Source organism: Dipodomys spectabilis, unplaced genomic scaffold (genome assembly GCF_019054845.1).
Source record: "Dipodomys spectabilis isolate Male_0828 unplaced genomic scaffold, ASM1905484v1 ptg000145l, whole genome shotgun sequence".
NCBI lineage: Eukaryota > Metazoa > Chordata > Mammalia > Rodentia > Heteromyidae > Dipodomys > Dipodomys spectabilis.
Window position 1 is genome coordinate 26976786 of NW_024870822.1, and position 25302 is coordinate 27002087.

General features: G+C 48.2%; 1 protein-coding gene across 3 annotated transcripts; it reads left to right on the forward strand.

The window, feature by feature from the left end:
• The first annotated feature begins 906 nt into the window (after nucleotides 1–906).
• Trim3 (tripartite motif containing 3) lies at nucleotides 907–25110 on the forward strand. 3 transcript variants are annotated; one of them, XM_042691301.1, is made up of 13 exons: nucleotides 953–1075; nucleotides 1480–1687; nucleotides 9149–9314; nucleotides 15527–15758; nucleotides 15976–16127; nucleotides 16331–16511; nucleotides 16797–17529; nucleotides 17651–17754; nucleotides 22363–22530; nucleotides 22718–22886; nucleotides 23147–23217; nucleotides 24264–24404; nucleotides 24516–25110. In XM_042691301.1, the coding sequence occupies exons 3-13, from the start codon at nucleotides 9184–9186 to the stop codon at nucleotides 24666–24668; spliced, it is 2235 nt and encodes a 744-aa protein (XP_042547235.1). In that variant the 5' UTR covers nucleotides 953–1075; nucleotides 1480–1687; nucleotides 9149–9183; the 3' UTR covers nucleotides 24669–25110. The 3 variants fall into 3 exon arrangements, with proteins under 3 accessions (XP_042547234.1, XP_042547233.1, XP_042547235.1); XM_042691300.1 differs by lacking the exon at nucleotides 1480–1687 and having other exon boundaries at nucleotides 907–1103; XM_042691299.1 differs by lacking the exon at nucleotides 1480–1687 and having other exon boundaries at nucleotides 907–1075.
• Nucleotides 25111–25302: the final 192 nt, after the last annotated feature.

Sequence of the window (25302 nt, forward strand, 5' to 3'; positions counted from 1 at the left end):
TCGTTGAATCTCTAAAAACAGACAGAGCCTAAAAGCAGGGCTCACACCTGGTCCCAACACTTCCCAAGTGATCAACTTTAATGCCCAGGGAACTAGAACTCTTTATTTCTTCAGTCATAAAACAGAGCTAATAAAAGAAGCTACCTATTATGTTTATGAGTGTTAAGTAAGATAACGTATGTAAAATGATTATAGTTTTATGTCTGGCACAAAATAAACAGTCCCTGCTAACATAATTTTTATTATTTTCTACCGGGGCTGCTTTTCCATAATGCAATGGTTCTGAGACTTGCCCTGGATCTCTGATGTGAAAGGAACCGCTAGAAGGTCAGAATCCTATCCCCAGGAGGGGATCTCCTGACACCCCTAGAATCAAATGAAGTCCTCCGCCTACCCTGCAAGCCCCTTTGGGCAGGGTTCTGGGTATTGCGTAGAATCTGATCATCGATCAGGGCCGAGACGCAGACGGTCCCGTCTCCTTCCCGTTCAGCGGGAGGCAGACGGGCACACCGAGCAGCGAGGCAGGCGAGACCGGCTCTCCCGGTCCCCAAGGCTGCTGCTCCAGCAGCCTCTTCCCGAAGGCGCCTCACGCCAGTACCCAAGCCTGACCACACCGCCCTTCCTGGCGGCGGCCTCGAGCGCGGGAGGCAGCTGGCAGAGATCCGGGACTGGAGATCCGGGATCCGGCTGCTTGGTTCCCGGGTTCCCCAGCGGTACCGCAGAGCCAGCGCCCGAGGGAGCCGCAGGGGCGCCGGGAGGGGCGGAGCGGGTGGGGCGGGAAAGGGCGGGGCCGGGGCGGGGCCTCCGGCGCGGAGGGCGGGGGGAGTGGGTGGGGCTTCGGCGCCGGAGTTGCCCCCTCCCGCGGCTGGTCCGCAGCCCCGCCCCGGCCCCTCCCTCCGGCCTGTGCGGCTGGTCCGGCGGCGGCGCCCGCGTGGGGACGGGCGGAGGCACTGGACGTGGGGCGGCGCCGCGGGCAGGACCGGGGCGAACGAGCGCTGGCAGGCAGGGCAGCGCCGCGGGCCCCTCCGAGTGGCCGCAGTCCGGGCCTTGCCCTTCTAATCCTGCTCCCAGCGCCGTGAGTGCGACGGGCGGGGGCCCCAAGGGCGCGTTGGGTTGTCCCCGTGAGCCCGGGTCCGGGTCCGGGTCGGAGCGGCCGTGGGTGGGGGCGAGGATGCTTTTCAAAAGCTGTTCCCGTCTCCGTCCACGTGAGGCGTGTCCGTGTCCGTGGTAGCGGCGGGGGGGGGGTCCTTGGGGCTGTGGCCGCTCACGTGAGGTCCGTGTTTGCGGGTTGGGGGTGGCGCGGGTGGGTGGGGGACGGCTCCCTTCAGGAGCGCGGGGTTTGGGGCTTGCATGTGTTGGCGGCGGAGGGTGCCGAAGGCTGCGGCCCAGGGCGGGGTGAAGGGTGGATGGGGTTGCTGAGTGAGACTCTGGAATCTTGTGGCCCAGCTTGTCTGAAGGCTTCCTTTCTCCCTCGTGCAGACACCTCCACCCCTTGCTCCCTTCTCCATCCTCCCGGGGCACCCAGAGGCCCACCAGCTAGGATGAAAGGACCCCTCTAGTTCTCCTGCAAACCTGGGCCCCTCCCTGGTTCTGGTCTCCTCCCGCCGGGACTTGGCTTCAGATCCTGGGCTGCAAACCTGCAGGGACAGATGGTTGCAGATTGGAGGGCAGGCTGCACCCTGGGGAGGTCAGTCCGGCTAAAGGCAGGCTCAGGACCTGTTCCTGTTGTGTGGGGGGTCTGAGGAGGACCACAAAAAACTCAGACTGGCCCCCAGCAAGAAGATAGATCTAGAATGTTAGAATGGGTGTAGAGGTTGTCTTCACAGATCTCTCCCTGATAGCCTGTCCAGCTCACCAGTGTCCATTCATTTCCTAAGCCTGAGGGCTCTGGTTTGCTGCAGAATTGGAATTAGAGCTGCAGGCCTGACAGATGCCCTCCCTCTCTTGGCTTGCATGCCTCCAGTGACAGAGCACTTACTACCTTCTGCTGGGGGGTGGGGGTGGGTGGGAAGCTTTCTTATGTTAAGAGGAGATCGCCTTCCTTTATTCGTTTGTCTGGTTTTTTTGCCTTTGATTGAGCTTTTCTCTGGTGAGAGGGAACTGGAAGATTAAAAAATGGTTCTCCTGTCATCAACATATATTGAGTACTTTCTGTGTTCCTTGTACCACCTCAACCCCTGAGGGGATGATGGCATTCTTGCTGAGGGAACTTGAGCCAATGGACCATAGTAGGGATAGTATAGCTGATGTTCAGAAAGACTTAATGGCTGGTGTAGAGGGTGCTGAGAGGGAGTGTCAGGGGCGACAAACTTAGCAAACATTTATTTTGGAAGTGGGTAAGGGCAGCAGCTGTGACCACCCTCTTAACACCTAGCCTTATGTAGAAATTAGCAATCAAATCATGTTTGTAGTATAAGATGTGGTTTAACCACAGGCTCATATTGCAATCTGTACTAGCCTAGGGTTTGAAAGAAACCCATAGAATCTTAGATTTTGAGAATGAGAAAACTCTCGCCCTTCCAATTTGCAAGTAGGGGTATGTAGGATAGGAAGCTACCCACCCTCTCATCTTATGTTACTGGTATTAATGACAAATCTGGAAACATTTTAGAGGTAGCATCAAGGATATGGTTAAAGCTTGTATCTGAAAGGAGAAAGAGAAGTCAGAATTGAGATGACCAGGCTTAGGCTTGTGAATGGTGGTGCCTTTTATGGAGATGAGAAATACAGCAGGAAGAACAGGTCAGCTGGTAATGAATTCAGTTTTGGACTAATCCTTTGCATCATCCAGGTAAAGATGGCCTAGATACACAGGATATAGAGGTCTGGAGTTCAAGGGAGTCTTTAAGCACAGAAGATGAGGCTTTGGGAGTTATTAGCAATTGGATAGTCACTGAAACCATGGGAAATAATGAGATTGCCCAGGCAGAGTATAAAAAGCGAGAGGAGACAAGTTCCTAAATCAAAAACCCCGTGGAATTAGACATTTAAGGATTGGCAGTGGAGAAACAACTGAAGAAGAAGCAATCAGAGAACCCATATTGAGTGGACTGTGGAAGAGGAGTGAAACCTCTGCCCAATGAATCTTGCTGTCTTGTCCCACTATGTACGTTTGTGCATTTCCTTTATTCTCTGTTTTCCCCCATGTACCCATCAGTCTCCTGTTCTTCCCTCAACACCCATTTCAAATATCTATTCTTCTGAAAACCGTGTATTCCCCACCAAGTTAGAGACTTCCTGACATAGCAGTTTGAACATGGCAATATCATAGTACTTATCACATTGTAATGATGTTTGTATATGTTGGTTTCCCATACTAGTCTAAAAACTTAGGAAAGACAGGGAGCATGTCTGGTTCAGCTTTGTGACTCTAATTCCCAGATGTAGGACTTAGACCAGAATGTGGACCGAATGGTTCATTCACCTATGTATCCAGGCATCATGGGGGAGATTGGAGCCATGAAATTCATCATTTTCCTTCCCTGCCAGTTTTATTGAATAGGTTCCTTAGATTTGAGGACTTTATCTTTCCCATGCTTCTTTATTTCGGAGAAATTCCAAATACTCTAGCTTGCAGATGTTTATTATTTTGCTGAGGCCTCAAATGATTAGATACACCTGGAGGCTACTGAGTAGCAGTGAGTCATTTCAGCAAGAGAGTCTAGCTGACCTCTCCAAAGTACTTTTCAATGCTATCTAGTTACCTCTACTCACTGGTGTGTAAATCATGAACACTGGGAATCTTATGAGATTCTAGGAGAAAGTTTTGGGGGAAGTTGGATGTTATTTGAGAGTTTGGAGAACTTGAGAAGTTTGAAAACAATGTACTTGTCAAAGATCTAGTGGAGTCAGCACTCGCTGTCCTCATTTGTTTGAAATCAACTTCTTCTTTAACTCCCTGGATCTGACTTCCTCTTCTCTACCTCCCAGAAACTACATTCTTGAGGTTAATAATAACTTTTTGGGGACTTTAAATTACGGGGCCTCCTGAAGCATTTCTCTATGAAGCTCACTCCCGTTGGCTCTCAGACTTTTGTCTTTCTGGTTTCTTCTGCCTTTTCTGGCTGTATGTTCTCAGTCTTCTCTGTGCCTGTGTAATTTGTTTGTTTGTTTTGACTGAGCCTTGCTGTGTAGCCCACATCAGCCTGGAAATCTCAAGTCTCCTGCCTCAGTTTCCTTCTGAGTGCTGGCATTATACACCACCCCATGTGGCACCTGCACCTGTATCTTAAGTGTTGGCCTCAGCCACACTGTGGCACTCAGCCACAGACCCTCCTTTCTCACTTAACCCTCCCTGGGTGATTTCATTCACTCCTAGGGCTTCAGAAAGACCTCTACACCAATGACAGCCAAATCTGTAACTCTAATCTAAACTTCTCTCCTAATCTCTAGGCTGCTTTTCCAACTGCCTCTCCACTTGACCTGTGTCCCATTAGTACCGTGGTTTCACCACATTAAGGAGCGAACTACTTTCTCATTCAAACTGTGCTTCTTCCAGTTTCCAAGTGGGAAAACAAGGAAGCATCTTTAATTCCTTTTTCTTTGACTCAGTGTATAAAACAAGTTTCTATTGATTTCTCCTTAGGAAATCTGTTGGGACCTGCTTTTGCCTGTTCCCTAATCAAATCAGTTTCCTAACCTTTTGCCCTTGACCCCTCTAAACTAATGTGACTCTATGGTCAAACCCCTCCTCCCCACAACTACTATCAAACTTTTCCTTTGCTTTTTGGAGGAAGCCTTTATCTCCTAGTAGAAAAGGGTCAAGTCTAAATTCCTTAGTACAACCCATGAAGCACTGTGTGCTGTAACTCCCCGTGTGCCAGCCTTACCTCCTTTGCTATCCCTCTCCTGTCACTTGTAGATATAGCCTCCTGAGGCTGAAGGCATCATACCTCCTCTTAATAGTTCTCTACTGGGATGCAAGCTGATAGCCAACCTCTGGACAGACCTCAGTTCTCAATCTAAGTTAGGGTACTTCCTTGTGTTTCTGGAACAATCTGTGCTTTCTCATGGTCCTCACCACATTGCATTGCAGGTAATCTTTTTTATTACAATCCATGATGGCTGAGCTGTGGCCCTGTTTATCTTTGTATCCCCAGCAGAGGTGTTGAGTGACTGTTGAATGAGGCAGTGTGTTTGCCTTTAAAACTGAGCTATAAAGGATGGGTGGGATAAAGTATGCAGGGGAGGCTGGAAGGCAGACTGAGTGAGGAGATTAAAATTGAGCTCTTGGTCCAAGACCCTTCAAGTGTCTGCTGTGATCAGCAGTCCACTTGAACCTCTGCCTACTGGGGGCAGATCTCTAGAGCACAATGAGATGACAGGGTAGGGAGGAGTAGGCCAAGGGAGGAAGAGAATTCTAGATCCTGGCTGGGATATCGCCTCAGCAGCTGTATGCCCAGTAAGTCTGGGCAGGGAAGGAAGGGAGGAGCTGTTGCTCCTTGGATGTAGCCCAATCCCTGCCTCCAGAGTGACAGGCTGGGAGAGCCCCTGGGGCTTGGAGAGAGGCGGATCCTGACATCCAGCTGCCCCAGCACAGCCCCACAGACCACTCCTACTCTTCTACCCAGCCCTCCCCTCTTGCAGATAAAAGCTTCAGTTTGCCTCCAGCTGGCTTCCCTGTTCTGCCAGCCCTCAGTCTGACCAGCTATGGGGTCCTGGTAATAAGTCTTAAGATTCAGAACTTGTCCTATATAGAGAAAAACCTCAAGATCCCAGCACCTACTTCAGGAGAGAATGTTCTTAGTCACGCCCTTTCCTTCCTACCATTTTACAGACACACACACACACACACATACAGAGGCAAGGCACATGCTGTTCAGCTTTTCTCCTGTCTTTCCCTAAACAGGAATAGGGCTCTGAACTGGGCCTGGCATTCATTCATTCATTCATTGTCTGTATCTGACTGGGTATAGCAGTGGTGATCTGGATCTACTCACTCTGCCTGCTTTGAATCAGTCTAGCTATTTTTTTGCCTTCCATCATGGCCAATTTTCTGTCGTGAATTGTCTGCATCGGCTGTGTTAACTTCATCACTCATCTATTCTTCAGTCACTCTGACCTGGCTTTCCACTAGGACCAGATTAAATCTGGGGGGACACTTTTTAGTCCTTAGCTGAGTTTCTTAGATTCTTTTGAAGGCTCTCTCCTTTGCTTTCTCCTCTTGCTTCTCCTTGTGCCCCTGTGAGCTCTCCTCTGTCTTTGCCTGCTGTACTTTTTTATGCGGACCCTTTTCTCATCACTCTCCACCCTCTGTCCCAAGGCAGTTTCATTCATTCTCATTGTTGTCAGTGCCATTAATATGCCAGTGGTTCCAAAACAATAGGCTTCTCTCTTGAGCTCCTTCATCCTGCTTCTTACTTACCGACTCTACCTGGACTTCACACAGATACCTCAAAGTTAGCATGCCCAAAGCATCTCCTTCTCAGCTTTGGTTGTCTGTTCTCTGCCCCTCCCCTTTTGCTCATTATCAACAAACTTTTGCCCCCTTGCAGCCAGACTGTCATGATGTCCTATTCCACCTTGCAAATATGTCTCCGGCAAGGCAGCCTTACTGCCTGTTGCTCTGTAATGCCACCATTATCTCTGAAGAACTGTGGATTTGTTCTGACTGGGCTTTCTTGTTGCATTCTTTGCTTTTCTTTCTCTTCCACTGTTATAACTACCAGAAGGACTTTCTAGTTTATTTAAGTTTATTTGCAAACTGGACTATCCTCTCCCTAACCACAGGATAAAATCAGTTGTTTTTAGTACAGTTGTTTTGAACTCAGGGCCTCATGCTTGCTAGGCAGGCACTGTACCACTCCAGTCACATGCCCAGCCCGTTTTTGCTTTAGTTATTTTTCACACAGGGTTTCTGTTTTACCCATTGCTGGCCTTTTGCCTTGGTCCTCCTACTTATGCCTCCCACACAGCTAAGATTAAGGCATCTACCTTCACTCCTGACTTGTTCTTGAGGAAAGGTTTGTTACTAACTTCTGCCTGGATTGTTCTCAAACTATAATCTTCCTGTCTCTGTCTCCTAAGTAGCCACCATACCTGTCCCTTTATTTTGTTTCTTGAGCTGGAGTCTTACTCTGGCTGGCCTGGAACTCCCTGTATAGCCCAGGTTGTCCTCAAACTCGTGAACTTTCTGCTTCTGTCTCCTACATGCTGAGATTAAAGGCATGTGCCATGAAGCCTGGCTAAAATAATATTTTTAATGATGACTACAAGTCCTTTATAGTCTTATCTCTACTTATTACCCAAATGCTTATTCACTTGTAGCTTTTTGGCTAAGAATTTTCATGTACTTTTCCTTCATCCTAGGTTAATTTCCCTCTCTGAATCCCTGTTGTTCCCTCCCCTCATCTCTGTCACCTTTCTCTCAGGGCTCTGCTGAAGTTTTTGCAGCATCCTTCCTTCATCACAAAGACATGTAAAAAGTATAATCGTTTTTGGCAGCTATAGGCTTTAAACTTACTAGGGGCTCATGCTTGCTAACCAAGGACTCCATTGCTTAAGCCATGCCTCCAGCCCCTTTTGTATTGTTTATTTATTTATTTTTGTTGTCATGGGGCTTGAGCTCTGGGCCTAGGTGCTGTCCCTAGTTCTTCAGCTCAAGGCGAGCACTCAGCCACTTGAACCACAGCACCACTTTTGGTTTTCTGGTGGTTTATTGGAGATAAGAGTCTCATGGACTTTCCTGCTGGGTCTGGCTTTGAGCCATGATCCTTAGATCTCAGCCTCCTGAGTAGCTAAGATTACAGGTGTGAGCCACTGGCACTGGCTTACATTGTTTATTTTTGAGGGAGGGTCCTGCTTTATGCCCAAACCAGCCTGGGCTGTGATTCCCTTACTTGTACTTCCTTCTGTGCCCAGTCATTGGTTTTGCGATAGAGTTTCATAAACTTTTTTTTGCCCAGGTTGGCTTCAAACTCAAATATTGTCATTACCTCTCACCCCAAGGATGGGGACCATCTATATTTTATTGACCCCAGCACCTGCACAAAGTAGGTACTTAATAAAGAACTATTAGTTGAATTGATTACTAGATTGATGCAGAGAACTTTAGATAAGAGAACTTGCTGAGAGATGGCACACCTAGCCACACTTTAGGAAATCAAAGAAGGTCTTACAAAGGAAGTGGCATTTGTGTGAGTGATAAGTTGATGGCAGATATGCACCAGCCATCAAAGGGGATGGGAAGAAGTTCTCAGGCAGAGGGAACTAGAATGTGATACTGCCCAGAAGCAAAAGAGAACATGGTGTTTTCCAGAAACTGAAAAGAAACTGGTGTGACTGATCATGGAATCATGAGACAAGAGATTGAGAGGAAGGTATGGTCGAGACAAAACTAAGCCTTGTTGGCCGGTTCATCCTCTGGATAATGGAGGACTTTATCCTTTGCACAATGGAGGAACATTGAAGGAATTTAGAAAGGGGGTGGTGACAAGATCAAATCTGTGCTTCCTAAAAACTCTTTCTGGTTGCAAAGGAAATGGATGAGAAGACACAAACAAGGAGAGCAGGATACCTGTTGTGAAGCTCTTGGCGTCAGGAGATTGGTCTGCAAGAGAGAGTTGCTGATGGCCTACGTTAGGGGCTGCAGCTTTGGGGATGGAGAGAAGGGGATAAATTGGGAAGTAATTCCACCTTGATACTGTGCACTTGTGCTAAGAGTTGGTTCCGGGTGTAGAGAGAAAAGCTGAAGGTAGTCCTAGGGCAGACACTTTACCTGGAACTGGAAGGTTTCTTGGAGCAGGGATGGCAGAGGAGATGAAGAGCGAGTATGTCAGTGAAAATGATCATTCTTGTACTGCGCACTCAATATGCACCATTTCAGATTCTCCAAAGAAATGTTGAGGGGAGATTATTATTTGCATAATTACAAGAAAGAGAACTGGGGCTAGGTCAGATTATATGAATTGTCCGATGTTACCTACCTCATGAGAGCAGCTGAGCTAAGTTGAAAGCCAGTCTAGCCCCAATCTGTGCTCTGAAACAGCATCATATTAGAGGTCTCTCAGCCCATCTGATTTGTCCTATTCCTACCACTGCACTTTTGTCCCCCTGGCAGGGAAGAAAGGGGTGCATTTCCCCACAGAGGCTTCGAGTGGTGAGGAGAGAATGCTGGACTCCCTTGCTGACCATCTCTCTGTGTTCACAGGCTGGTGTAAGTAGTGGGAACTATCCGTCATCACCATGGCAAAGAGAGAGGACAGCCCTGGCCCTGAGGTACAGCCAATGGACAAGCAGTTTCTGGTGTGCAGCATCTGCCTAGATCGATACCGGTGCCCAAAAGTTCTGCCTTGCCTGCATACCTTCTGTGAGAGGTAAGAGGGCTTCACCGGGGAGAGGTGAGGGCTTGGCAGGCCCTGCTGGGAGGAGAATGTGTGTGCAAACCTTTAATAGGAGAGGGGAAATATGGAAATGTGCACACATGGTGGTGGGGGAGTACAGATGAACCTCAACCTTCAGGAGGGATGGATTTGGGTATAAGACCTGCAAGAGGAGCAGATGCTCTGAACACTGGATCAGGTTCTACCCAGATCCTGCCCTTCCCATAACCCAAGACAGTCTTTGTCGTCATTAGAGAGACCAGACAGTTCTGAGACTTAGCTCTGCACCAGCAGTTTGTGACAGCAGGAGGATAGTTGAAACTAGGTCTGTCCTTCCCTTCAGTCTTCAGACAAGTGAAAGCAATCACTCCCAGCTGCTAAGTGTCTTCTCATCTGTCATTCATTCTATGAATATTTATTTATTGCACAACTACAGTGAGCTGGACCCTGTCCTGGCTATTAAGTATGCAGCGATGAGTAAAACCACTTATAATCTCTACTCATAAAGAGTGTATAGTGAAGGAGCCAGATTATAGATAAATACAATAAAGCATTCTTAGAAAGTGTTGTGACAAAGTAGTAAGCTCTGTGGCTGCACATGTGTGATCTGTTGTTCTTTAGAAAATCACTTTGCTGAGGTGCAGTCCTGGGGATGAACTAGGGTTAACTAGGTACTGAGGAATTCAAGGAGCATTCTGGGGAGAAGGGAAGACATGGAAAGACCTTTCATGTTTTGTAAAAAGTTCTAGAAGAAGCCGGAGCAGAGTGAGTGTGATTGAAAGTTCTCTGGAATAAAGCTGAAGAAGGAAGTGGCCAGACTGGGTGGAGCTTGATAGGCCTATTAGGGAAATTCACTCTGAGACCCATGAGAAGCCTTTGCAGGGTTTGATGCATTGACCTAGTCTCTAGCACCATTGCCTCCATTTAATCCTGCCTTCTGTATCTAGATCTTCACTCTGCCACTGAACCTGGCTGCGCTGCATGGATCATGCTTCCCTTCTACCCCTGCTCTTTGAGATTCTAGCTCCAGCCTGGCACATTGGCATACATGTGTAACCAAAACTCCACCACTATTTAAGTTCTCCCAACAGCCTAAGGGCTTTGAGTCATATGCCTCCTAGTTAGCGAATGTTTCTCCAGGATCGTCCTCTGCTGTACCTTAGTAGCAATCTCTCCCAACCACTATCTCCATCTTGTCATCACCGGTAGTGATACTACTGTCCTAGGTACCAGTCTTCCACTTCCCACTTCCACTGCAACTGTGCCCACTTCCACTGCAACTGTGCCGTCTTTGACTCATTGTCAAGCCTAATCCCCTCCACTGCTCCCTTTTGTCCCATCACCAATCCCGGTCTCATTTCCTCTTTCCTTCCCAGTGTGGATTCTATGTCTGACTTAGCATAGCTGCAACTATTCCACCCAACCTCATGTCATTTGCTGACTAAGCCTATCCTGTAGAAACTCAGTGCTGGATCAGAGCCACACTCTGTGGACCTCTCTGTGCTTTCTCTTGTGCCAGATCACTGAGCACTCTTGGAGAAAATCAGTGACTGATTTTATTAGCTATAGTAATAATAGCTACAATGTATTGATTGCTTTCTCTTTGCCAGGGACTTCCTAAGTGATTTACACTTTTGATTTACTTAGTGTTCACAACAGATAAGTTATTGTCCCCACTTCAGAGAAGAAGAGACTAAGATTCAGAGACATTAAATAAACTAAGAAATGTGTCCTAGGCTACATAGCATTTCAGTAGTTGGGATCTGAATGCAAGTTTAACTGCAGAGCCTTTGTTCTTTACTTGGACTCATTCATTCATCCTCAAAGAGCTTATGCTACAGTGTCAGAGACAGATGGTGAGCAAGCAAACAGAAAAACCTGCAGCTGTACTGTGGACCCTGAGAATCAGGGGAGCACTTGTTTGTTTTTTTTAATTTGTGTTTTTATTGTTATTATAAAGGTAATGTACAGTGGGGTTATAGTTGGATAAGTCAGGCAAAGAGTTGCATTTCCTTTTAGACAATTTTAGGCCCTCCCTCACTGTCTCCCAGTTTTTCCCTTCTGTCCCTACCCACTAGTTGTGTAGTTCATTTTCAACACAGTGTCCAGTGAGGACCACTGCTGCATTTGTTCACCCTTTGTCCCTCCATCTCTGGGCCTTCACTTACCCTCCCAAAGACATACAAAGAAACAGAACAAAAAGGAAAGAAAACAAAAACAGCAAAAAAGAAAAAAAAACTCATTTTCATTTCCTGGAGTTCATTTCAATAAATATTATTCTATATGATCAGAGGGGCATAGGCATTGAGCCTTTCTGTTCCTTTCCTAAGAGTATCTTCCTTTGGTCTCACTGTGTGTGAATGCCTAGAGCCCTGTATAATTTATTATGTCCTGGTATTTTAGATCTACCTTCTGCATATGAAGGAAAACATATGCCATTTGCCTTTCTGACTCTTGTTGGTTTTAGGAGAGTATTTGGATTTTATTCAAAATGCAACCAATAGCTATTGGAGGGTTTTATTTTTTTTTTAAGCTTACTCTGGTGGTGTGGGTGAATGGATTATAGAGGAGCAAAAGTGGAAACGAGAGACCAGTTAGGAAATTATGGCAACCCCCAGAAGGAGGTACTAGTCTGAAGGTGTTTCGTAGAAGTGGTGCTAGTCCATGAGCTGGGCAGAAAAGCTGCAGGGGCAAAATAGGAGTGTAGATTTCAGGCTTCAAGAGGTGACAGTTGATGAGATGTGGATGGTGATAGGAGCATGTGAGTGGATCGCTGAGATGAAGTGGAAGAAAAGATCACCGGGGTGAGGAAGTCAAAGAGTGAGGAAATCACGATGGAAATGGGTGCTTTTGTGGATGTCAGAGCCACAGGGAATGTTGGCAGAATGTGTGTGTTTTGGGGAGGGGAGGTGCTAGAGAAGAGAGTGAGTCAGAAGAAAGACTTCAGTAAATGGGGGAGAATGTTAGGTCAGCAGAGACAAGGAGGGTGGCATAGACAGAAGGCATGAGCTTCAAAGGCACGAGCTGAAGACAAATAGAATGTTCCAATTGGGAAGAGGAGGGACTCAGCTCTACCTTCTGGCCCTCAGGAATGTGGAGTATGAGACAGAAGCTACTCTCTACTTGAGGGGAAGGGGCGGGGAAGAAGTAGGCCACAATTAAATAAGTTAATATTTGTGAAGCACTTTGCAGTTGTGCCTGGCATGTAGTGTTTGTTAAATTTTAACTAAGGACAAAAGGTAAAGGGAATAGGAAGTGGAGACATTGAGGATATGAGAGTGTGCTTCATACACATCTTCCCCTCCAAAGATCTGTGGTCTCCAAACACAGCTGCCTTCAATCTGATGTCTGTTTCTAGTAACTTCCCTCCCCCTTTAGTGACTAATCCCAGCCACCACTATTCCCTGACTCCTCCTTCCTTAGCTCTGCGGCCGATCTTGTTGGAGGCAAGTTATCCACCCTCTTTCTGACTTTGATTCCCCCCTCCCCCACACTCTTCTGTATCCACCTCTTCTATTTCCTCCATCAGAAGATGCCCTTCAGGTCAACTAAACCAGTCCCCATCCCCAGGACTTTGTGCTACTATTTTTCTATACTTTTCTACCTTTCCCTTTCTACTGGTACCTTCTTGACTTAGAAACATGCTCAGCATTCCCCTTGCAGTGGTCTGGGGATGTAGCTTAGTGGTAGAGTGCTTGTCTAGCACGTATGAGGTCCTAGGTTCAATCCCCAACACTGAGGGGAAAAGGGGAAAGTATCCTATTCCAAATTTACAACAACAACCCACTCAGTCCATCTCCATGCCCCCCTTTAATTGCCTAGCCTTTCCTTCACTCTTTAATTTCCATTAGTCAATCTTGTCTTCCTCCACTCTTCCCTTCATTGCTTCCTCTCGGAGAAAAGTAACTTCTGATTTGCCAAATTCAGAGGGCATTTTCTAGCCTGTACCCTATCTGACTTCTCAGGTGTTTTCTACCCTGGTGACTTGTTCCTTTCTTCTGGACTGATTTTGTTGCCCAGATACTGTCATTCTCCTGACTTCTCTGCCTCTCTCTCTCTGCTCTCCTTCTTTATCTTTGGGGATTGATCTCTGTCTCTGTCTCCGTCTCCATCTCTGTCTCTCTCTGTCTCTGTCTCTCTCTCTCTCTGTCTCTGTCTCTCTCTGTCTCTGTCTCTCCCCCTCTCCCTCCTTCCCTCCTTCTCACCCCTCCCCCATTCTTCTCTCTCTCTCTGTCTCTCTCTGACTCTCTGTCTGTCTGTCTCTGTCTCTCTCTCTGTCTCTCTCTCTCTCTTCTCTCTCCTCTCTCATCTGTACTGAGGCTTGAACTCTAGGCCTGGTACTCTGGTTTAGTTTTTTTTATTCTCAGAGCTAGGGCTCTGCCACTTGAGCCACAAGTTTCCAGCTTTTTGCTGGTTAATTAGAGATAAGAGTCTCACAGACTTTTCTGCCTGGACTGGCTTCAAACCATCATCCTCAGATCTCAGCCTAAGTGGCTAGCATTATAGGCATGAGCCTATGATTGAAAGGTTTCTGTCCTTTCCCTTATCACTGTCTATACCTTCCTGGCTGATCTCATCCTCTCTCTTCCAACATTGGTAGCATCTACATGTCTATCTCTAATCTGCCTTCTTCCCTATTTTTTTTTTGGGGGGGGGGGGGTCCTGATTCTTGAACTTTGGGTCTGGGCTCTTCAGCTCAAGGCTAGCACTCTACCACTTGAGCCACAGGGCCACTTCCGTTTTTCTGGTGGTTAATTGGAGATAAGAATCTCATAGACTTTCTTGCCCAAGCTGGCTTTGAACCGCAATCCTCAGATCTCAGCCTCCTGAGTAGCTAGGATTGTAGGCGTGAGCCACCGGCACCCGGCTTCCCTATTGTTTATTGGACCCCTTTACCTGGATGGCCTACCATCACAGTAGACCCAACCAGGACAAGACTGTTCCTCTCCATTTCTCATTCTAGTAAATGTTACCACTGTCCCTTCCATTACCTAAGCTAGGAAGCCAGGGTCCCACCAAGACTTGTCTCTTTCTCTTCACACCCAAGTATACAACCCTGTATTTTTATTTTATTTTTTTAAATAATTTTTTAATTGACCCTGTGGTTTTTAAAGACTTCTCCACTGCACCCTGTCTGCTGTCTGTTCCCTTCCAATCCACCTTCCAGGATGGGTGATGGAGAGGAGGAGCTTGGTCATGCTTGAATCACCCTATTACTGCTAGGGTTAACTACTGAATTCCTGGACTCCTCTCACCATTTCTTACCTTGGACTTTGTTTCTAGCCACCTCAGACTGCTTCTAGTTCTTTGTCCACACAGTGTTGTTGGCTGCTGCCCTCTGTATGTAGAACACCCTTCCTGCTTTCCCTGTACCTTTGCTCAGACTAACAATTATTTATCCACAAAGATTCCTTTTGTGTCACCTCGAGAGCTTTCCCTGGCCATATTCTCCACCCACCTGAGCCAGATGCATTTCCTCATGATTGCATCTCTGTGTTTCTTGCATTAATGACAAGCAGTAGTAGTCATTCATGTTCATAGTGCTTTGGTGGGTCAGACATTTTATATTTATTCTTCCTGTGAAAGCAGATCCTTTACATTTAATCCTCTAAAGAGATCTAGTGATTGCCTGTTTCCAACTTACCAGCAGGAACTGCTTGGTTCATAAAAATAATGTGTCAGGGGTCCCTCGGTGTATTAAATCATTAATCTGGCACCTTAGCTCCAAAATGAGACCCATACCCCTAATCATTATACTAGTTACTTCTTGAAATTCTCTATTTCTGTGACATTTTTCCCCTGGAGATTTATTTGATCATTTTTTTAATTCCAAGAGCTTGGCACAAATTTGGCAAGAGTAGGCAGTCAGTAAATGTTCAAGGGTTAAAAGGAGTAGGAGGAGGGCTAATTGCCCATTTTCTTGAGGAGGTTTTGTAAACATTTTTGAAAGGTGAGCCTGTGTTTGGGCACACTGTGAAGAATGCAGACATGTTTGCTCTCCTGAGAGAGGCCAGGGGTGTGTTTCTGTTCATTCGTCAGAACCCTCTGCACCTGCCGCAGGCTGATGAGGTGTGTTATGTGTCAGAGAGGTTTCAAAAGGAGGTGGAATAGCATATCCATGGGGTGAGGGTTCATCACCTGTTAGAAGGGGGTTCTGCTGCCACCTCACTCCCCTCCTTCCTTTGATTCTCCCTTTCCTGGGCCAGATGCCTCCAGAACTACATCCCTGCCCAGAGCCTGACACTGTCCTGTCCAGTGTGCCGGCAGACATCCATCCTTCCTGAGCAGGGTGTCTCAGCCCTACAGAACAACTTCTTCATCAGCAGCCTCATGGAGGCAATGCAGCAGGCACCTGATGGAGCCCACGACCCCGAGGACCCCCACCCCCTCAGTGCAGTGGCCGGCCGCCCTCTCTCCTGCCCCAACCATGAAGGCAAGGTGGGCCCAAGCGAGGCCCAGTGAGGCCAGGACTTGGGGTGGGAGAAGGAGAGGCGATGGGTGGGGAGTAGATGTGGCTGAGAGATCGTCTCTGTGTGAGTGGTCTAGGTAGAGGCGGGCATGGGAAGTGAGGGTATGGAGGGCTGCTGGGAGGGCAGGGTGCAAAGAAGGGCAGTGTCTGGCCGTTGCCTCACCGGAGTCCTTGTGCCACCGCCAGACGATGGAGTTTTACTGTGAAGCTTGTGAGACTGCCATGTGTGGCGAATGCCGCGCAGGGGAGCATCGGGAGCATGGCACCGTGCTGCTGCGGGATGTGGTGGAGCAGCACAAGGCGGCCCTGCAGCGCCAGCTGGAGGCCGTGCGTGGCCGGTAGGCACTGGCTGGGGAAAGGGGCTGGTGAGGCCCTGGGATGACATCTCAACAGATGGAAGGGTCTGGGAGTCTAGGAAGGGCAGAAGTAGAAGCCAGAGGAGGTCTCAAGGAGGGGATATCCTAGAGGATCCTTGGGTAGAGGGGTTTGTTTGGTGATGGCAGCCACCAGCAACCCTGTGTGAGGCATTTCCCTTCCCCAGATTGCCACAGCTGTCTGCAGCCATCGCCTTAGTCGGGGGTATCAGCCAGCAGCTCCAAGAGCGCAAGGCTGAGGCCCTTGCCCAGATCAGTGCAGCCTTCGAGGACCTGGAGCAGGCACTGCAGCAGCGCAAGCAGGCTCTGGTCAGTGACCTGGAGGCCATTTGTGGAGCCAAGCAGAAGGTGTGTCTGTTCATTCACCTTTCCTTCCCATCATGACCTCTTATGAGATGTGTTATTGTCTCCATTGCTTCCCTGGCCTTCAACATCAGCATTTCCTTCCCTCCAGCCTCCATCACTTGCCTACTGACATGGCCCTACTGTAGGTGCTGCTGACATCTGTCACCCTTGTCCACATTCACCTTCTTGTGTTTCTTTGGATGGCCGTACCATACAGACTCCTCAGTAGTCACAGAAACCCCCTCTCTGCCGGTGTGTGTACCCACTCTTCTCCTCCTGCTTCCTCAGGTGTTGCAGACCCAGTTAGACACACTGCGCCAAGGTCAGGAACACATCGGCAGTAGCTGCAGCTTTGCAGAGCAAGCCCTGCGCCTGGGCTCGGCCCCAGAGGTATTGCTGGTACGCAAGCACATGCGAGAGAGGCTGGCAGCCCTGGCAGCTCAGGCCTTCCCAGAGCGGCCTCATGAGAACGCACAGCTGGAACTGGTCCTTGAGGTTGATGGGTTGCGGCGATCCGTGCTGAATCTGGGCGCGCTGCTCACCACCAGCGCCACCGCACATGAGACGGTGGCCACCGGTGAGGGCCTGCGTCAGGCGCTCGTGGGCCAGCCTGCTTCACTCACTGTCACAACCAAAGACAAAGATGGGCGGCTGGTGCGCACTGGCAGCGCGGAGCTGCGTGCAGAGATTACGGGTCCTGATGGCGCACGCCTTCCTGTGCCAGTGGTGGACCACAAGAACGGTACATATGAGCTGGTGTACACAGCGCGCACGGAAGGAGAGCTGCTCCTCTCAGTGCTGCTCTACGGACAGCCAGTGCGCGGCAGCCCTTTCCGCGTGCGCGCCCTGCGCCCCGGGGACCTGCCACCGTCACCTGATGATGTGAAGCGTCGTGTCAAGTCTCCGGGTGGTCCGGGCAGCCATGTGCGCCAGAAGGCGGTGCGTAGACCCAGCTCCATGTACAGCACAGGTGGCAAACGGAAGGACAACCCAATTGAGGATGAACTCGTCTTCCGTGTTGGTACAGATGGCCAAGGGTGGATCCAGATGGGGGCTGGTTTAGGCAGGGGTCAGGGGGAGGGGGGAGGGAAGTTCCAAGGGACCTCAGAGTGAATTCTTTTGTTCATACCTCACTCCCATAGGCAGTCGGGGAAGGGAGAAAGGAGAATTCACCAATTTGCAAGGTGTATCTGCAGCTAGCAGTGGCCGCATAGTGGTAGCAGACAGCAACAACCAATGTATCCAGGTAAGCCCTGCACCACTCTTTCCCAACACCCAAAAGGGTTCCCTTCTGAAAGAAATAGACCGTACAGGTCATCACCTGGAATGGAAAACTCACAGGAAGATGATATTCTATAGGCAGTACCATTCCTGAGAGAGTGGTGTGTCACCAAGGGCCACAACAGTAGCCAATACCTTCAATCAGAACCTAGTTTCTTGCGCTTGCAGCCACTGCCTCCTAAGCCATGACCCAGAAAGGATCATCTTGGCGACTCCTAGGATCTGGCCCATTCCTCCTTTCCATCTTCTGCCTCTCCAGTCTCCAGATGGCTGGTGTACGTTCTCTCCTTTACTCCTAATAGTCAGGATGCTAGCCTGCCCTCCCTGCTATCTTCCAACATACCAGCCTGGCTCCTGCGTGTATGTTATCTGCCTTGAGTCTCTGAAATCATCTGGCTAGACAATTAAATGGATCTGATTTGACCAAATGGGTACCTTTCGCTGGCTAGAAGGTGGAGAGAAAACAGGTGGTCCTGTCCCTGTCTCTCAGTACTATGCTGTGCGTTCTGTGAGCTTTTTAAAATCAGGAAGCAACTGGGAGCCAGAGATTCACACTTGTAATCCTAGCTACACAGGAGACTGAGATCTGAGGCAGGAAAGTCCTTGAAACTTTTATTGCCAATAAACTATTCAGAAAAATCCAGAAGTGGCACTGTGGCTCAAGTGATAGAGCACTAGCCTTGAGCACAAAGAAGCTCAGGGACAGCACCCAGGCCCCAAGTTCAAGCCCCAAGACTAGTTTTTTTTTAAAAAAAAAAAAAAAGGAAAGAAAAAGAAAAAGCGGGAAACATGGTTCTTCTCTTTCCTCTTTGTAGCAGTTCAGAGCCTGGTTCAGTAGAAAATGCAGCAGTTAAACTCCCAGGCTCTGAAATTAGACACCTGGACTTGTCTCTTGGCTCCATTGGGTACTAATCAATCACGTGACTTCTTTGAGCTGTAGTTAACTCATGTGTAAAATTAGGAAAAGCCTATACCTAATACCTCAGGGTTGCTTGAGAGTATTGAATGATGTAATGTGCTGTATCTGACACCTAGTGAACCTTTTAATGTTAGCTGAGGCTGTAAGTATAGGCGAGGAGGTGGGAACGTCCTGGAGAGGGTTGTTTATGGAATGGAAGTAGCTTGCTAGTAGGGACGGGATAGATGAGGTCAGATTGCAGTGGTCTTTTTTTCTTCAGTGTTTTTTCCTCCTTGGCCCCACAGGCTAAAGGTGCCAGAAACTCTTGTATGACCAGATTCCTAATACTGTCTGGCTCCTTTTGTTCTTGCCCTGTTACTCGTAGCAGAGGAATGAAGAGGCTCCTATAGCACAGGGAAGTATTTGGCTGAGCTTGGATGGTGAGGAGGTAGAGGTTGTAGACAGCACTGGAGCTTTACACTCCTTTCCTTCTCAATAGGCCAGGGATGTTTCCAAGCCCAAAGGTTGAGATGTGAGATACTTTTCCTGTCATGTGTCACCTGGGTGTTCACATGCTCACACGTACAAAAGAACAAATGCTGATTTCTCTTCCCTGGTGAGGGGTTGTGCTTGTTCATCTTTTTCATGTGAGGAATGAGGGGGAAGCCCGACATAACCCCCTCTCTCTTCCAAACACCTGCCGCTCCTTTAATATTCTCCTTGTTTCTACCCCTACCTCCATCTGATGTTTTAACTGCTCAGAGCCTGGATCTCAGGTGCCCAAGCTCAGTGTTTGCTTCTCTTACTCCAGTGGTTAGGGCTGGTGTGGGCTAGACTCCCAGTCAGAGTATGCGTCCCCCTGCTTTGTTCATGAGGCCTGGAGTCCTTGAGCTTTTCCTCCGTTGGGTCCTTTGTGGTAGAAGGAAGGCTCTCACAGCACAGAAACTGCTGTGATTTTTAAGGGAAATTTGGGTTTGCACAAATCCATGTTCTTGTGTCATTGTCTTAGTCCAAAAGCATTATCACCTCTTCCAGGGAGATACCCTCTTTCCTTTCAGGCAGAATGTTAACAACATCCTTCTCTGATCACCTTCAGTGTCTACAGTAGCAGTTTCCACACTTTATTGGTGTCCCTAGTTTGTTTTGTTATTGTCTTGTGAATTTTACTTTTTTTGGTCCAGTTTTACTTTATTTTGTTCACTCATCACCTAGGATCCCTGAAGTCAGAGATCTACATACTGCTACTATGAAATAGGTGATTTAGCAATACCTCTTCTAAAGTAAACTGGGACTCCAGTAGATTGGAGAAATATTAAGGAAGCAAATATAGCAGAATGTGATGAACCTCCGATGTTATGAGAGAGAGAGAGAGGGATCAAGAATGACAACTCTTGCCAGGCACTGGTGGCTCATGCCTGTAATCCTACCTACTCAGGAGGCTGAGATCTGAGGATGAAGGTTCTCAACCAGCCCAAGAAAAGAAAGTCTATGAGATGCTTATCTCCAATTAACCACCAGAAGACTGGAAATGGTGCTGTGGCTCAAAGTGGTAGAGTGCTAGCTTTGAGTGAAAGAGCTCAGGGATGGCACCCAGGCCCTGAGTTCAAGCCCCACAACTGACAAAAAAGAAAAGAGAGAGAATGGCAAGATTATGGGGACTGGGTGTATGGTGTTGCCAGTGAGGAGCAGCTTAGGTGTAAGTTGGTGAGTTCCACATTTGCACATTTGAGATGGCTTTACAGTATTCAAGTAGGGAAATCCAGGTCTGACATTTTGATGGGAAACTCATTCATTTGTTGAATGTCCACAGTGTACCATAACTCAGACCAGTCCTGAAAAATGTAACCGCAAACAAAGCAGATGTGGTCTCTGCCCAGTGCAGAGCTTATGTCTTTAGAAGGGAATACAGATATTTAGCAATTATTTAACCATAAATTATTTAACATTTATTGTGAAGAGAACCTAAAGCATATATCATGGGAACCTAACTTTACATGTGTATATTCAATTGAAGAGGGTAGAAGCTGGTCATTAAAGTGCTTTGAAGAAGTGACCTGGAAATTCTGAAAACCCAGAGATGAGTAGGATTTGGGCTTGGAATAGGGGGATAAGGGAAGAAGAAGTCTTCCCATTTCATCAGAATTTGAGCTGCTCACACTGAAGGAGGTCTATAGACTACCTTACTGCTAATCTGATGCTCCCCGAGTCAGCCTGGCATGTGTTCTTTACTCCCTTTTCATGTGGACAGCACTGTCCTGATAGAGGAACAAGTACTGTGCTGCACAGCCAAGTGAGAGCCTCCATACAAGGAGGAAATAATGGCTGTTAGTGGGACCAGTTTAAACACCCCTAAGACATGAGAATGGGGCTAAGGAGCCTTAGCTTACCAATAAGGGAACAGGTCTGGATCAAAGATCTTCAGGCCAGGGCCCAGAACTTGAGTTCTCTAAGCAGCTTTTGACTCTGATTCATCTTGTATTGCCAGAGCCTATAACAAAGCAGAGCATATGAGACTTATGCAGTGAGTAATGTTTTGGCTGTAAAGGAGAAGCCAGAAGGTTTAGCTTAAAGAGGAATGAGGATTAAAGAAAATGTCTTTAGGAAGGAGATAATAAAAGAAGAGAGGTGAAGGATTTATCCTGTCCAGGAGGGAAGGGTACTTTGTCAGCTCCGTATCTGGAGTAGCCTAATCCTGTATGCTTTCTGCTCTCTCACCCACCCCTCTCCAGTCTGCTGTAAAGTCCTGTTGGATCATTGTCATATAATGTTCTTGAGTCTGTCTACTTCCCTCCAGTCTATTTCCTTTGTCCAAACCATAATCATTCCTCATCTGGACTCCTACCATAACCTCTGATTGGTTGGCTAGCTTCTAGTCTTAAGTCTTTCTGGTAGCCATTGCACTCTCAGAAAAACAGATTTCTCTGGGCACTAATGGCTCATACCTGTAATCCTAGCTACTTAGGAGGCGGAGATCTGAGGTTCGTGGTTTAATGCCAGCCCAGGCAGGAAGTCTGTGAGATTCTAATGTCCAATCAACCACCACAAAAGCTAGAAATAGAGCTGTATTTCAAGTGATAGCGTGCTAGCCTTGAGCCCAAAAGCTCAGGGACAGTGCCAAGGCTCTGAGTTCAAACCCCACAACCAACAGACAGTCGTATACACACACACACACACACACACACACACACACACACACACACACACACACGCACGATTTGATCTTGTCACTCCCCTGTCTAGCAAGATAAATATACCTCTTGTGGCTGTCTTGAGTGTTCTTTGTAACCTAGTCACCCTGGACAGGTCCTCAAGTAGTGCCCATACTAGACTGTGTGCCTTCCACAAATTCTTCACTGTTTCCTCTTCTTTTACTGACTGGCTTCTGTTAATCATTTGTCATCCTAGTGATGTTAGCTCAATGTCCTCTTCTCTTGGTGCCTTTCCTACTATTCCCTGGCCCCTTTCACACGCTTTCCATCCCCTTCAAAACTTGGCTGCATGTCCCCTAAGGTCTGCTGTCACACTTGATTCCTCTGTACCCTTAGCACAGTGTCCGTGAGGGCTGACTGTCACTGAATAAATGGAGAGTCTTCTCCCTCAGGAACCTGCCCCTTACCCTCTGTGCCTACAGTGTTTCCCTTCTTCCCTTCTCCTTCCCCTACTCCTCTGCTACAGGTTTTCTCCAATGAGGGCCAGTTCAAGTTCCGTTTTGGGGTTCGAGGGCGCTCACCTGGGCAGCTTCAACGTCCCACAGGTGTAGCAGTGGACACTAATGGAGACATTATTGTGGCAGACTATGACAACCGTTGGGTCAGCATCTTCTCCCCTGAGGGCAAGTTCAAGGTGAGAAGCCTATTGTTCTGGTACCTCTGGTGACTAGTGAAGCTGACCTCCTAGTGTTCAGAGCTTGAAGTGGTCTAGTCCTGCCTCCTGCTCTCCGGTTCATCCCTGTTCAAGGCACTGCTTTGATAGTAGGCTGAGACATCACTCTACCAGTCAGGACAAAGCGCTTTCTGGTATCTCCTTCCAGACCAAGATTGGAGCTGGCCGCCTCATGGGGCCCAAGGGAGTGGCTGTAGATCGGAATGGACATATCATTGTGGTCGACAACAAGTCTTGCTGTGTCTTCACTTTTCAGCCCAATGGCAAGCTAGTTGGACGTTTTGGGGGCCGTGGGGCTACCGACCGCCACTTTGCAGGTATGGGAAGACAACTCTAAGACCTACTGATGCCCCAGACCTTGGAACTCCCTTGGATACCCTGACCCTAAAGAGTTCTCCTTCTATATCTTGATCCTAAAGACCTTCCCTTCTCTATACTCTAGTCCCATCATCTCAGAGATCTCAGCCCCATAGATCTCACCCCCTCTCCTAACGTCCTAGTTTCATCATTCCAGGTATGTTCTCTGTCCTACTCAGTACCTCAGCTTAATGCCCTAAAGGCCACTTTCTATTTTTAGGGCCCCATTTTGTGGCTGTGAACAACAAGAATGAGATTGTAGTAACGGATTTCCATAACCATTCAGTAAAGGTTGGTGTCTTCCCTACTTCCATAATCACTGTACAATATCCCTCCCTCTTCCTTAAGACTCCTTTCTCCTTCATCTCCTTTTCCCTCACCCACCCTACCCCTGGCCCTTGAAATCATTCATCAAACCAATAAACATTCATGGCATGGCTACTTTGTCCCAGACACTATGCTATAAGCTGGGGATACAGTGATGAACCAAGCAAGTACATTTCCTGTCTTCTTACTTACAGAGTTTAGTAAGGAAGAGAGGGTAAACAGGGAATTACAATATGCTGTGATAGATTCTGTGAGAGGGAGCTGCAGGGAGCCGTGGGAGGACAGACCAGAAGCATTTGATTCAGGAGAAGTCTTGAAGTGCAACTGGAATCAACCAGAAGGCAGAGAAGGAGGAGACTGAGACAGAAGACGCAGGAGGAGCAGGAGTGGGAAGTGGACATCCAGTATGTTTCAAGAGATCACGGGTAGCTCAGACTAAGTTTAAAGAGAAAATGAGTACAATGTGAAGATGAGGCCTATGTGCCCTGTTAAGGGGCTGGCTCTTCCACAGGGCTGTGAGGAATCCTGGAAGAAGTACAGGCAGGGGAGTGATATAATTCTTTTTGTCTTAGAAAGATTAGTATGGCTGAGGTAGAACTAGACAGGAAGATTGATCTTTGCAAATGATCCAGATGAGAAATAATGAGAACCTACACCATGATAAAGATGTTGCCATATATACATAGGATGCACATCTGAGAGAGGGATTTGAGTCTGAATCAGGAGTTGTATGAATTTCTTGGCTGTCAGGCAGAGAAATAGGCAGAGAGGAGAATAACTCATCCAGCTGGGTAGTACTAATCATTGAGAAAGAGAACTTGGAAGAGCTGCCTTCCCAGGGAAGATGTGCTGTTAGATTTGATTGTCTAGTGGACATCAACTAAGATGTCCAGTAGACAGTAGGGTATGCAGATCTGAGGATCCTCAGAGCTAGAGATTTAGCCCCATCCTCTGAGGCCTGCCCTGTGTTTAAGGCCAGGTCCCCAGTCCCTAGCCCCTTCCCCCACCAGGTGTACAATGCGGATGGAGAGTTCCTCTTCAAGTTTGGCTCCCATGGTGAGGGCAATGGGCAGTTCAACGCTCCCACAGGAGTAGCTGTGGACTCCAACGGGAATATCATCGTGGCTGACTGGGGCAATAGCCGCATCCAGGTGAGTAAAGGCTCCGGGATGGCTTGAGAGAGAGGCTTCCAGCTCTGCCTAAATGACCTCTGCCTCCGTCTGATGTCACCTCTCCCTTTGTTCTCTTGACTCCTTCCCCAGGTGTTCGACAGCTCTGGCTCCTTTCTGTCCTATATCAACACATCTGCAGAGCCACTGTACGGCCCGCAGGGCTTGGCACTGACCTCGGATGGCCACGTGGTGGTGGCTGACGCTGGCAACCACTGCTTTAAAGCCTATCGCTACCTCCAGTAGCTGCACAGGGGCCCTGCCTGGCTCATAGAGGGACGGACACAGGGGTGACTGGACAAGAGGGTCTGGCTGGGAGGTGGGCCAGACTCGGCAGCACTGAATGTGGGCTGTGGGCGTGAGTGCGCCTGGTGCCCTTCCTTCCCTCCCCTACCCCCACGGTTGCACTTTATTTATTTGGTACTTGCTTTGGTGACTGGGTGGGCCTGTACTATGGTATCAAGGATGTGTGCAGAGTTTCACCCTACCCCCTTTACACACCTTCCCTACACCCTCAGTCTGCTCTTTACCATCACCCCGATCCCATCCCCACCCCCCAGCCTGGGGCCACACCAGCCTCTTACTCCAGGACAGAAGTCCCTCTGGTTGTCTCCCTACCACCCCATACACACTGACAGAGACAGCAATACCCCACACCCCATATTAAATAAATGTCTTCACCAGGATGTTTATGCTGGGTTCTTATGGGATAAGGCTGTGAAGGGATGGGGAATTGGGACTAGCTTTGATCTAAGAGGTGAGTAAGCAGACAGACATGGGACCCAGACTCCCCACCTGGTCTTGGTACTTTGAAACTGCAGGAGAGAAGAACAACAAAAGGGTGGACCCTCAGATACTTTCCAGATCCCTATCCCCAGAG

Excerpts from the sequence above, each read along its gene's own strand:
- Trim3 (XM_042691300.1), top strand. The coding sequence starts at position 9,184 with ATGGCAAAGAGAGAGGACAGCCCTGGCCCTGAGGTACAGCCAATGGAC. Across the intron at positions 22,531-22,717 it reads CCCCTGAGGGCAAGTTCAAG|ACCAAGATTGGAGCTGGCCG; the intron begins GTGAGAAGCCTA and ends ATCTCCTTCCAG. Across the intron at positions 24,405-24,515 it reads GGGGCAATAGCCGCATCCAG|GTGTTCGACAGCTCTGGCTC; the intron begins GTGAGTAAAGGC and ends CTCCTTCCCCAG.